This window comes from Vombatus ursinus, unplaced genomic scaffold, assembly GCF_900497805.2.
Source record: "Vombatus ursinus unplaced genomic scaffold, bare-nosed wombat genome assembly UNPS02009918.1, whole genome shotgun sequence".
Lineage (NCBI taxonomy): Eukaryota > Metazoa > Chordata > Mammalia > Diprotodontia > Vombatidae > Vombatus > Vombatus ursinus.
Genome location: NW_020949696.1, coordinates 900,779 through 913,624, shown reverse-complemented (window position 1 = coordinate 913,624; position 12,846 = coordinate 900,779). Strand labels below are relative to the sequence as shown.

General features: G+C 55.4%; 1 protein-coding gene across 7 annotated transcripts in view; it reads right to left on the bottom strand.

Annotated features, from left to right (window-relative positions):
* The window catches only part of KCNN1 (potassium calcium-activated channel subfamily N member 1), a 36,458-nt gene that overhangs the window by 3,676 nt on the left and 19,936 nt on the right, over positions 1-12,846 (bottom strand). For 3 of the 7 annotated variants that reach the window (XM_027853237.1, XM_027853238.1, XM_027853239.1), the window contains exons 4-7: positions 10,039-10,457; positions 5,358-5,499; positions 4,972-5,082; positions 4,526-4,653 (exon numbers count right to left, since the gene is read on the bottom strand). In XM_027853237.1, coding sequence (XP_027709038.1) covers positions 4,526-4,653; positions 4,972-5,082; positions 5,358-5,499; positions 10,039-10,457 — 800 coding nt within the window. Of the gene's footprint in view, positions 1-426; positions 1,561-4,525; positions 4,654-4,971; positions 5,083-5,357; positions 5,500-10,038; positions 10,458-12,846 lie in introns of those variants that run through there. The other 4 variants (XR_003568344.1, XM_027853242.1, XM_027853240.1 and 1 more) reach the window with 3 other exon arrangements.

The window sequence follows — 12,846 nt, the reverse complement described above, 5'->3', positions numbered from 1 at the left end:
GCCCTCTCAGCCCTCCGCCCCTCAGTCCTTCCCCAGGCTGTCCCCTCTGCACCTGCCTCACCATCCCTCAGCCTGCTCTACATGCTCACCGTGCCCTCTCAGCCCTCTGTCCCTCAGTCCTTCCTCAGGCTGTCCCCTCTGCACTGACTCCACTGTTCTTCCTGCCCTCCACCCCTTGGTGAATCAGCTCACCTCCCTGTGCTCTCTGCTCCAATCCCTTGCCCCCATATCCTACTACTCATCCAACCTTGGATGGCTCCCCCCATCTGCCACCTTCTGTCCTATTCATGGACTGTTGAATGGAGCTGGAGAAGAAATGAAAACCGAGGGGACCAGGTCTGCCACCGATTTCTGTGACATCATTTCGGCCAGGCCCTCACCGCCTGGAAGCGAGCCCCTTACCCCTTCCCTCTCACCACACCAGTGATTCCAAGCCCTTTCATCCCTCTCAAGCTCCCTTCGGCCGAGATGCTTCACTGAAGAAGGCCCAGACCCCTCCGCCACATCTCCTGTCACTCACACGCCTTCCTCCGCTCTCTTCTTTCACCCCGTCTCTTGTGACGAGGTGACCCTTCTCCTCGGTCGCATCCTGTCTTCTCTAGTGCAGTGCCCCTCTCATCCCCACTCCCTCTAATCTTCCGTCTCTCCCTGAATGCTGGCTGCGTGTCCATGTCTTTCCCAGCCTCTCCAAAGCCTTGCTTGACTCCACCTTCCCTGCTACCTACCATCCTCTACCTCTCCTCCCCTTCCTGGCCAGACTCCTGGCCTCTCCAGCTCCCGTCATGCCATTTGATGTCCTCTGCAAGCTGCCTCCACCCTCTCCATGCCACCGAAACTTCTCTAAAATTGCCAACTATCTCTTAATGGCCAAATCGAATGGTCTTTTCTCGGTCCTCAGCTTCTCTGACCTCTCTAAGTGAGGCCTCTGACACTGCTCATCACCAGCTTTCCCTACAGATTCTCAGCCTCAGCTGTCAGGATGCTGCTTCCTCCTGCTTCTCCCACCTGTCCAACAGCTCCTTCTCAATTCCTTTTGGGGTCCCTCCCCCACTGCTGGTCCTTCCCTCGGAGATCAGCCTCTGTCCACTCTGTCTATATCTCGTACACACAGTTGTTGGCATGTGGACTACCCCGTTAGACTGGAAGCTCCCCGAGGGGTAGAACGGTGCCCAGCACAAAGGAAGTGCTTGCTTGTCAGCTAACTGAGAACCAGAGGGGCTAAGTCTGAATTAGCTGTAAAGCTTCCTATTCATGTTTCCTTAAAACAACACAGAAAAAACCCCACGGTAACTGTAAGAGAATTACAAGTGTTTGTGCCACAAGGAGGCAGTGTGGGGCAGGAGAACGGACCGTCTCTGGCAGACTGTTTCACCTGCAGAGAGACCTTGGCCAAGTCCCAGACCCTCTCTAGGACTCAGTTCCCACTCTGAGGCAGGGATGCCCCCAGGATTGCTGAGGTTCTTCCTGGCCAGCTCTGGGTCTGCTCCAACAGGCAGGGTGTGTCTCCTTACTGTCCCTTTATCAACAATGCCTCGTGCGGGGCAGGTGCCTCATCCATGCCTGCTGATGAACAAAAATGTAGCTGAGAGGAAGGAACGCCGGCCTTGGAGCTGAGAGATCCAGGGTCACATCCCAGCTCCATCACCTGGTAGCTCTGACCCAACTTGAGCAAACCATTCATTAGCCCTCTCAGTTTGCCCGTCTGTAAAATGGACATGACTTGTGCTCCCTAACTCACAGGAGGGGGTGAGGGGTGGCTGGAGCCATGTAAGTGTCCTCCCCGGGGACCCTGCGTGTCCTCAGTACAGACTGTCAGGGCCGAGGGCTCCTCCTGGGCTGGCAGGGCCCCCCACTGCCCCATTCCCAGCAAGGGGGCCTGGTCCACTCTGGGAACAGCTGGAAGAGGGGTGGAGGTTTTCTGGGCAGCAAACTGAAATGCGTCTCCTTGTGCCTCCAGGGTTAACGGACATGCATACACACACATTCTCTGAGAACACACTTGGGGGAGGGGGGCATTCTGTGACTTCATCAGTGCAAAGGACACCAGTGAGAGAACTCCTGCCTTCCTTCATGACTGAGCTCAACACACCCCCTGCCCCGGGCCCTTCCTGGTTCCCCCCTCCTCTCTAATAAGTTTTGCAAAGTGCTTTACAAATATGTCATCTGACCCTCACAACCCTGGGGCCAGGTGCTGTTATTATCCCTATTCTACAGATGAGGAAAGTGAGGCTGAGAGGTTAAGTGACTTGCTCATGCTGAGGGTGACTGGGGCAGAATTTGAACTCGAGCCTCCTTGACTCCAGCTCCAAGGCTCTATCCGCTGCCACCTCGAGGTCTGGCCTGCTAACTCTCTAAGGTTACCATCCATGTATTCTATACACAGCTCCTAGGTAGGTTCTGATTTATCCATGCGGTCTCCTCCATTAGAATGGGAGCTTTCTGAGGGCAGAGAAAGTGTTACTGTGCCCCCAGTGCACAGCACAGTGCTCTGAGTGCTGAATAAATGCTCCATTGATTTACCTGCAACTCGGGGGCAATGCAGTCTGAGGGAGGGTAAAGGAGCCTACGCAGGGCCCCAGGGCCAGGCCGGCGCAGAGCTGGCTCAAGCCCAAAGCCTCCTCCCTCCAGCCCCACACCTGCTCTCGGCACCTTCCTGGTCTGGGAGGCCTGCGCTGCATTCTCCTTCTGGGCCCAAATCACTGGGCTGGCATTAACTGCCTCATAAAAAATACAGGAGCAGCGCACTTGAATTCATCCTTAGAACATGCAGCCTCAGTGCCCTCCCAGCCCAATGTCCACAGTGCGCTTCCCTGGGAGCAAGCCCAGCAGGCGGACATAATGGGTGCTAGCTTCCCCATTTTCCAGATGAGAGAGCTGAGGCCAAGCGGTGGTGACTCGCCTCGGTCACCATGAGTGCCCCAGCCAGCCTTGAGACCTCGCCTTCTGACTCCGAGCTCGACCCTCCATCACACTAATTTTATGCAGCAAATTCATTCTCCTAATTATGTGCAGGAATAAAATTAATTTTCAGACGGCCCTAATATCAACAATTAGTGAAGCGCCTAGTCACCAAAAAGTGAGGAAGAGGTGGTCTTAGGTCTGCCCAGCCTAGGTTGGGCATCCAGGAATCCAGCCAGGCCGAGGGTACAGCCTAGCACTCCCTCCCATCCCCAGCCCCCAGCCTTCCCACTGCTCTGACTCCAAGACTGCCTCCTCCAGGCTGCCAGGCATCCTCCCAGCCTCAGACCTTGGCCCGTGGGCTCCTCCAGGCCCTAGGAGAGCTCGGCCCCCTCCCCACCGTTTCACACCAGCTCCCAGGCCTACCCTACATCTCTAACTGCCTCCGCTAGCTGTGACTCACCACGCTGACGCAAGCCTGTCTTCCTCTTGCTCTAACGGGGCAGCGGCCTTTGCAGATCTCCCATCTCTCCTGATGGCGCCCTGCACTGCCCATTCGCAGGCTCCAAACCTGACACAGCTCAGACTCATCCCTTTCTCTCCATAGCCAAGTCCAATCAAGGCATCTCTCGTGGCCACTCCCTTCTTGGGCACCCCCACAGCCTTTGGTTAGATCCACAGCCCCATCCCCTCTCGCTTGGCCTACTGTACCAGCCTTCTAACCGGCCTCCCCTTCTTTCTCCCTCCACCCCTCCAAGACCAGCTGCCAGAGCCCCGTTTCCAAAATGCAGTTCTGGTTATGCCCCTACCCTACTGACACCCCTCACGGCCCAAAGGAGAACATCCCCACTTCTTAGTCTGCTATTCAAAGCCCTCTGTGGTCTAGCATGCGGTCAAGGGAATGGCCCAGCCTGGGAGCCAGGAAGGATAGTGCTAGACCAGACTTTGCCGCAGACTCAGCATCGCCTAGGTCCAACTCTTTTCCCTTCCAGGGTCTCAATCTTCCCTCATCTGTAAAAGGAAGGCCCCAAGGTGCTGCCTGTGACACCATGAGACCTTTTCCAACATGGCTTCAGACGACGCGCTACTCCCTCACATGCAATGTCCCAACCCTGTTTTCCTACCATCTCCTGTGCCTCCCATCCAATGCCCGGCACATAGTAGGCACTTACAAGCCAATGAACGTTTATATGTCACCTTCTGTGGACGAGGCACCATGTTACTCAACAACTCACTTATAATCTAAATGGTACACATGTATCACGGGCCTTACCCATAGTAGGTATTAAATAAATGTGTGCTGGATTAATTTGAGGAATGTCCTTGGTCAGAAACTCAACCTCCAATCACAGCAGAGTTCCCCATGGGAAAATACTGCCTCTTGGCTAGGACCTAGGTCACATCTTCCCCGAGCTGTGACACCCCAGGCTTCAGGGCACCACAGGATGGCAGAGGTGGGGGGCCCACATCTTGCTTCTCCTCTGGTGATGAGTGGATACATTTAGGGTTGGTGGCCAGAGGGAGGGCTGGCGGACTGTCCAGCAGTGGCAGCCTGGGGCAGTTCGTGTGGACTCAGAGGGGGAAGGACAGACCCGGAAACAGAAGCAGGGAAAGGTGTTGCACTTACTGATGGATGGCCTGAAGGAACTTACGCTGGTGTTTCCGAACTCGGGCATGGTCGGGCTTCCTCACCAGCTTGGTGTGTTTGTAAATGAGCCACGTTTCCCTGAGTACGTTGGCGGCAGCATTTTTGACCTGGGTCGGAGCGAGACACACAAGAAACCAATGATGAGCCAGGCCCCCGTGTGCCTGGGCACAAGGGCACGTCGCTGGGATTCCTGCTGCCCACGTGTGCCCCCTTTCCCCTAATCAGATCCTCTTCTAGGAATCTTTAGATGGAGGATTCTGACCACAGATGAGGGCACAGAAGCCCATCTCTCTGCACATCTGTGTGTGCCTGGGACACCCCCATGAGCCCGGGGGCAGCTGCAGACAGAGGTGAAGGGAGGACGAGGCCTCTGCGCCTGGCAGTGCCAGCAGGCATACGCCGCTCGCAGAGGGGCAGACACTCACCCGTTTGGTGAGCTGAGTGTCCATCATGAAGTTGTGAACATGCTTCTCTGCTTTGGTGAGCTCCAGCTTCCGGGCCACCACCGCCACCACCAGCGCCGTGCAGCCAGCGCCCTGGGGAGGGGGTTAAGGTGAGGCAGTGACACAGAGGGCGAGAGAAGGGGTCCTTCTCTCTTCAGCCCCCTCCCCCTTCCTGGATAAACCCCAGGGCTCCAATCTCTCCTTCTGTTGTCCCTGTCAATGCTAACAGATGCAGCGTGGGGCCTGCTCACTCTAGCACTCAGATTCCCTCGGGTAGGCAGGGCACAGGCTCCTCCCAAGAAGCCCAAAGCAGGGATGGGGTAGGAGATAACTGCATCTTCTCCCCACCTAGGGCAGGGTCCCCTTACCATGATGCCTGTGAGGAGACACACGCCCTTCCCGCAGTAGGTGTGGGGCACCATGTCCCCATAGCCAATGGACAGAAAGGTGATGGAGATCAGCCACATGGCCCCCAGGAAACTGCTGGTCACCTCCTGTTTGTCGTGGTACCTAGAAGGAAGGGAAGGTTGAGGTCAGGGAAAACGCACGGCCGTTTCTTCCTGCTCAGTCAGCTGCCAAAACAGGAGCTCCAGGCATGGGGCTACCCGCTCTCCTCAGCCCCTGCCTAGAGGACAGGCGGCTCTAAAGCAGCCCAGAGTAGACCACAAGGCAGGAAGGACTGTGGTCTGCCCCGAAGGAGGCTCTGAAAACACAAGATTTTATATGGGCCCCAGACAGACAGGGCTCAGCTTCAGTGGAAGGAAGAGGGGTCAGAGCTCTCTTCCAGCCCCTGGGAATCCAATTCTCCCCCACCCCCCCACACTACCTGCTGGGTTGGGAGAGGGCTTTTACTGGTCCCCCTCCCCTAGCCCAGGAGGCAGAAAAAGACTGAAACACACACCCAAGAGACAAAATGAGACACAGACAGTCAGCAAGAGACACTGGCACGGCAGCAGGCACCATAAGCTGCAGCAGGGAGAGGAGATCCGGGCCAGACACAAGGAAGTACTTTCCAGCAAGTGGGAAAGCTACAAGGAATGACCCAAAACATGAGGAGGTGGGGGAGGATTTCTCCCATCCAGGTGAGAGGGACAAGGGGACAGGCCTGAGTTAATCTTGAGACTGTCTGCAGTGTCTAACTGTTCCCTTTGCCCTCTGATGAGAAAGGGAGGGAAGACAGGGAACATTACCTCTATTTTATGGGTGGGAAAACTGAGGCTCCAAGAGGGGAAAGGACTTGTCCACATCATACAGTCAGTGGTAGAACAGTGGCCATAACCTGGCTCTCCTGATGCCTAGCCTACTTTGAGGGAGAGGGAGACAGAAGAAAGCCTGGGATTTATTTGTGTGTGTGTGGGGGGTGGGGGGGGATCAGGAGGGGAAAGGGAGGTAGAGAACTGACCCAGGAATCTCAGAGTGATAAGCTTGTGGGTATTAGGGTAAAGTAGTGGAGGGTAGGAAGGACGTTTCCAGGGTCTACCCTGGGTTCAAGCACACTGTCCCCCCTCACCCTCAAAGGTGGCCACAGGACCCTGTAAGAATGTTGATAATGAGGGGCTGAGTGAGAGCTCCTGGCTTTCGTGAAAGTCCTTCCCCTCTCCACCCCCTCACTGGGACCTGTGAGCCAGAGAGTAGCCACGATACCGGGCAAAGACTCTCCATCTTGGGTCATCCTAGACCCCTCCCCCCAATCCTGACTAACCCCTGCCTGCTCCACCCTGGTAGGGCACCTCCAAAAGGGCCGAGGTGTCTGGTGACACTACGAGGGCCAAGAAAGCCCCTCAGGAAGGGCACAGACAGGGGGCCATGCGGGGCCAAAGGGACACATCCACAGAGGAGATACAGGCAGCTTGAAGCAAGCTGGGCTGAGAATTTAGGATCGGCCGCTTCTCCCCCCAACACACATGCATTCCCCAGGCTCCTCAGGGACCAGGGAGGCTGAGGCAAGAAGTGACCCTTGAAGGGAGTAGCTTGGAACCTCAGAGACAGGGTGGCAGTGAGTGCTAGGACCTGCCCTGCCCCCCACCCCACACACCCAGAAGGCCCGAGGGCTTGGCTCTGCCCCCTGCTGAACAGGCAGCCTGGACTTGGGTAGGGGGTCCAGCTTAGGGATCTTTGATCCCTCTCCACCTCCAAAGGCCAGTAGAGGCCCCACTGCCCCAGAGTCAGGGCCTGCTGTCTTGTGAGCCTGGGGAGGATGTGAAGGGATAGAACAGCTCCAGGGATGGGACGTGCCTTAGGGAGTGAGCTGTCCAAGCCCTCCCTGAGCAGGCATCACCTTTAAGGCGTCTTACATCTACTCTAGGGCAGTCTCCGCTCCAGCAAGGAGGCAGCCCAGCCCAGGGCACTATGGGGCTACTCTGCTACAGTCTTTCCTCATATGATGCCTCAGGTCGTGTCTGCTAAGTTCACCCTCCTAGCTGTGCCCTCTGAGGCCAAGCAGGACAAGCCTCGTCCCTTCCTTAGCTTGGAGGGGACTGGAGGCAGAGGGGAGGAGAAGGGACTCTGGGAAGGTCCCCAGACCCCGAGAGAACAGCTGCAGGAGGTCTCTATCCCCTCCGAAGCTCCCTGCAGATCCCTCAAGGCCCAGCTGGAAGCCCTGCCTCCCGCATACTCACACTTCTCTCTCCTGAGCCTAGAGGTAACTTGGGGAAGATGTCACTCATCTTCACATCCCTGTCCTGCTGCCATGGGGCAAGCAGAAGAAACTCACTATTGTTTGCTCCCAGAGAGTGGCACCAGACCTCATGCGGGCCAGTTATGGGGAGGGCAACAGGGAGGACTCCCTCACCGCCAGGGCTGCTCCAGTGGTATGAGCTATGAAGGGAGGCAGAGAGTACCCCAGCCCCAGAGGTATGCAAGCAGAGGCTGGATATCCACTGCAAGGTAATTCTCATACTTGGAAGATGGACTAGAGTTTCTATGAGACCTCTTTTCAGCTCCAAGGAGCCAGAATCCTAAAGTTTTAGGACGCCCTTCTATGAAGTCACAGGGGTATCATTTGGAGCAGGGTGGGACCTCAAAAACCAGCCAGCAGAGCCAGATGGCGACCCCAGGACACCAAGTGTGTGGCAGAGCGAGGTTCTCCTGACTCCCAAAGCGGCGTGAGGCAGCCTCTCCCTGGGACGCTGGCCAACCCCACCCGACTTGATTCTGAATCATTCTGGTCCCCCTCCCTGCCAAGTCTTACGTCCTCACCTACACTTGAAGCTCTGTGGGCAGGAATGGATCGATGAGCTTCACCTCGCCAGGGGAAGGTGGGACTCCTGGTGGGGCGGGGGGAGGGTCTGTGTGCTGGCCTTAGGTCTTTCTCCCAGCACTAAGGTAACATCCCTGACCAGGGCTGGGAAGAAGACAGGAGGGGGCTGGCCCTGACGGCTAGAGGGCATCCTGACCCCAGGGCTCCCTTCTTCCTCTCAAGCTCAGGTTGGAGAAATGATGCCCCCATATCACAGATGGGAATGGAAAGGGGGTGGAAGACGGGCTGATACCCGAGAGACCCCATTGGAGCTGGGCTGTGGTAGATCCTGGGTCTCAGACACATCTCCCAGGGCATTGGTTCCAACCTTTCAAGGTTCATACTCCCTGGCCTCACTGCCCCCCCCAGAGAGCCTCTTCCCGCCGGCCCCCTCCCTTAGCCCACCCTCCTCCAGTCACAGCAGCTAATCATAAATTCTGACGGGCATGAGTCAGGGAAGGGGGGGAGCAGAACAGCTCTGTGCCAGGGAGGCCAACTCACATTTTTTCCCTACCAGATGACGGAGCAAGGGGAGGGAAGAGGAGAGGTGGTTAAATGAAGCATCTGCCTACCCTCTGGGGAGATAGAGAGAGAGGGGAGAGGGGGCTGGGAAGCCAGAGACCCACACCATCCACCATGTTGCCAAGGCTCCTTGCCCCAGGTAACAAGCATGATGCTACCTGGGCCCAGTGCTTCTAGCACTCAGATCTGATTCTGAGCTGAGCTCCAATGGGGGAACAGAGAGAAAAGGGGGTCTTTGCCCTAAAGGGCACAAGGCAGGCAATAGTCTGTCAGCTTCTCTGGCCCCTGGGGCTGCCTGGAAGAAGGATGGTCAAGAGGAATCAGAAAAGAGGAAAGGGGGACAGGATGGAGCAGGGAACTCCCCTGTGTCAGAGAGGAGAAGAGTAGGGGTAGCAGGTCCAGGGCAAGGAGATCACTTACACCCCAATTCCACTGAGAACCTGGTGCAGCAGGCTCAGGACATGAGAGATCTTAGGAGTCCCAGAAGATCAGAGGTCACAGAGGGCCTCAGGAGCAGAGAGGTACTTGGGTGAGGAGCCCTGAAGGCCCCAGAGACACATGACCTTGGTCACAGAGAGGTTCAGATAAGAGAAGGATTGGGGGGAAGTCACTAAGGGCCCTAAGGGAACACAGAGGTAGGGAGGGGTCAGAGAGGAGCCCACAGGGAGAACTAGTATCCCATGGTGCAGAAAAGAGGGCTGGGGCATAGAGACCTGTTCAGGATGGCAGAGTTGGGGTGGGGTGTCACAGAGAACCTAGAGGAAAATGGAAATCAGGACATCACTGAGATTGGAAGGGCAGGAGAAAAGCTGAGGATCACAGGAAGCCCAGGGGAAAAGGAACCAGAGTCTCACTGAGGATAGAAGGGGTGGAAAAGGAGCTGGGAACAGAGAGGCCTGCTGCGAGGGGGGCTAACTGGGCATCCCAGGGAACCTGCAGGGCATTGGGAGTCACAGGGGCCCCCACAGGGGGAGTCAAGGTCACACTAAGGATGGAAGGGAGAGAAGAGCTGGGATCACAAGGACCTTGGGTGGGTAGGAAAGCGCTGAGGTCACACAGGCTCAGTATGAGGGGGTTACCCCTCAAGGGAAGGGGAACTCAGGGTCACACTGGGAGAAGAGTGGGGGGGTCACAGGAGTCCTGGCTGGGTGGGGAAGGGGTGAGATCAGAGCCTTGATACAAGGGGCTTAATTCAAGGTCACAAGGACCCCCAAGGGGAGAGACGGTCAAGGCCACACTGACTTTGGAAGGGGGAGAAAAGTGGCGAGCCCCAGAGGCACCAGGCACACCTCTCGCAGACTCGTACGGTCCAGGCTGCGATGATCCAGGAAGAGATGCTGAAGACGAGCAGGACTGTGCCAGGACAGATGGTCATGAGCGTCTTCATGACAAAGCGGGTGTCGAAATGGATCTTGTTGAGGGCCCCGATGCTTCTGGACGAGGCGTCTGTGAAGAGCTTGCTGTGGAGGAGCATGACGCGGCCAATGAGGTAGAGGCGCAGGAACATGGGGATGGAGAGGATGACGTCCACGTCTGCGTCTGCCACCGACGTGGTGTAGGTGAAAGCCAGGCGGGCCGTCCACGTGAACAGGTACTGGCCGGGCACGGGGTGCACTGCGCACACGGCCAGCTCCAGCGCGATGAAGAAGATCCGCTCGCAGGTCATGGCGATGCGCCAGTCGTCAGCCCCATTGTCCACCATGAAGAGCTGCAGAGGAAGGAGGGGAGGAGACTCTCAGCGCTAGGGGAGAGAGGGAGGAAGGGGCTGGCCAAGCCCCCAGCGCAGGTGGGGAGAGGGAGGGGAAGAAGCATTTGGACTAAGCGCTCATCTGATCCTCACAACCACCCTGGGAGGAAGGTACTTATTATTCCCATTTTACAGTTGGGGAAACTGAGGCAGAGGTTAACTGACTTGCCCAGGGTCACACAGCTAGTTCGTATGTGAGGTTGGATTTGAACTCGGGTCTTCCAGACTCCAGGACTAGCATGTTCTGGCCACTGCCAAGTAAGGAAGGTTCCCTGAGACAAGAATGTCGGGGTCAAGAGAACCTTTATGAGGACAGCGAGGTGGCGCAGGGGATAGAGCACTGGCCCTGGATTCAGGAGGACCTGAGTTCAAATCCGGCCTCAGACACATAACACTTACTAGCTGTGTGACCCTTGGGCAAGTTACTTAACCCCATTGCCTAACCCCCCCCCCAAAAAAAACCCAAAAACAAAAGAACCTTTAGGGAACAGAAGGCTAGCGGATCTGTGAAGGTGATTGCAAGCATTTGGGAAAACAGCGTATATTACCAACGTCACTACACTACTCTCCAAGCTAAGCTGAACACTGACAAACCAATGGAATGCCTGGAGAAAGGGTGGCCGAGCACGGCCGGGATAGAACAGACAGATGCGGACCAGATACATTCTCTCTGGAGGGTGGTTCTGATCAATCTTTTTGTCACCAGGGAGGGCTCCTTCTGGTGGGGGTTGGGGAGTAACTGCCACAGGCGCCCAAAAGGCACCAACAAAATGTGTTTTGGTTTTTTTTTTTAAACTTGTTTTGTTTGTTTGGTTTTTTTGCTAGGCAATGGGGTTAAGCGACTTGCCCAGGGTCACACAGCTAGTTAAGTGTTATGTGTCTGAGGCCGGATTTGAACTCAGGTCCTCCTGAATGCAGGGCCGGTGTTCCATCCTCTGCACCACCTAGCTGCCCCTACAAAATGTGTTTTTAAAGAACGTCGTCTGTACCCCTTGACCCAGTGGCTCCTTTCCCAGGTGTCCACCCCAAGGAAACCAAAGATGGTGGGAAATGCCTTTGTACACAAACATCTCAGAAGCATCATTTTCTGTGGCAGGAAAAGAAGGGAAGCGCCAGGGGTGCCCCTGGAATCAGGAATAGTGGAGCAAAGCCAGAGAAGGGAGTGCGATGAGAAGGGATGAACATGAGGAATGCAGAGAAACACGGGAAGATTTGGAGGAAGTGACGCTGAGCAAAGCCAGCAAGACCAGAACAATCTCTGCAAGACCTGGATAACGTAAATGAAAACAGTCCTGACTCCCAGCGCCGCCTCTCCTGTTGGGAGAAAGGTGGTGGGCTACAGGTATAGAACCTGGTGTGCACTGCCAGACTTGGTCACTAGGCTGGTTTGCTTTGTTTGCCAGGGAGTGTTCTGTTAGGGAGAGGGGACACCAGGAAGTGAGAGCAGTGTGAAAAAGCATTAATAAGTGTTTTGTTTTGGTTTTTTTTTTTTTAAAGAAAATGTCAGAGTTGGGAGGGCCCTTAGAACAGATAATGTAAGAGCTAAGAGGGCCCTTAGAACACAAGATGTCAGAGCTGGGAGGGCCCTTAGAACACAGAGTGTCAGAGTTGGGAGGGCCCTTAGAATAGAGAATGTCAGAGCTGAGAGGGCCCTTAGAACAGGGAATGTAAGAGCTGAGAGAGCCCTTAGAACACAGGATGTCAGAGCTGAGAGGGCCCTTAGAACAGAGAATGTCAGAGCTGAGAGGGTCCTTAGAACAGGGAATGTAAGAGCTGAGAGGGCCCTTAGAACACAGGATGTCAGAACTGGGAGGGCCCTTAGATCACAGAATGTCAGAGCTGGGAAGTACCCCAGAACACACAATATCCGGGCTAGGAGGACCCTTAGAACAGAGAATGTGTCAATTTTCAGACCACGAACTGGCCTACACAATAATTTTGGATAGTGAAGTTCAGCGTGACAAGGGCCCTTTCTGATGTCACTGATGAGAAAGTTCACATAGATCCTTCAAATGGATCTTGGATGGAGATCGTGAAAAGTATCTGAAGGATCCTTCCTTTGACAGCCAAACCAGTTCTCTACTGAACCTTGCTGGCCATCTCCAGATCATCATGAAAAAAAGTACTGTGACCAATAATGCAGCCATACTTGTGAGCACAAAGTGAGCTTGTCACCTTATCCAGGTAACTTAGTCTGGAGAGAGAGTGGAGTTAGGAGTCCACACTTCTACAGATCTTTCTAACTGGAAGAGACAAAGCAACAAAAATCTGATAAGCAAGGCAAGACAAAAGGAAAGGACAGAAAAGCAAAGCAAAGCAAAGCAAAGCAAAGCAAAGCAAAGCAAAGCAA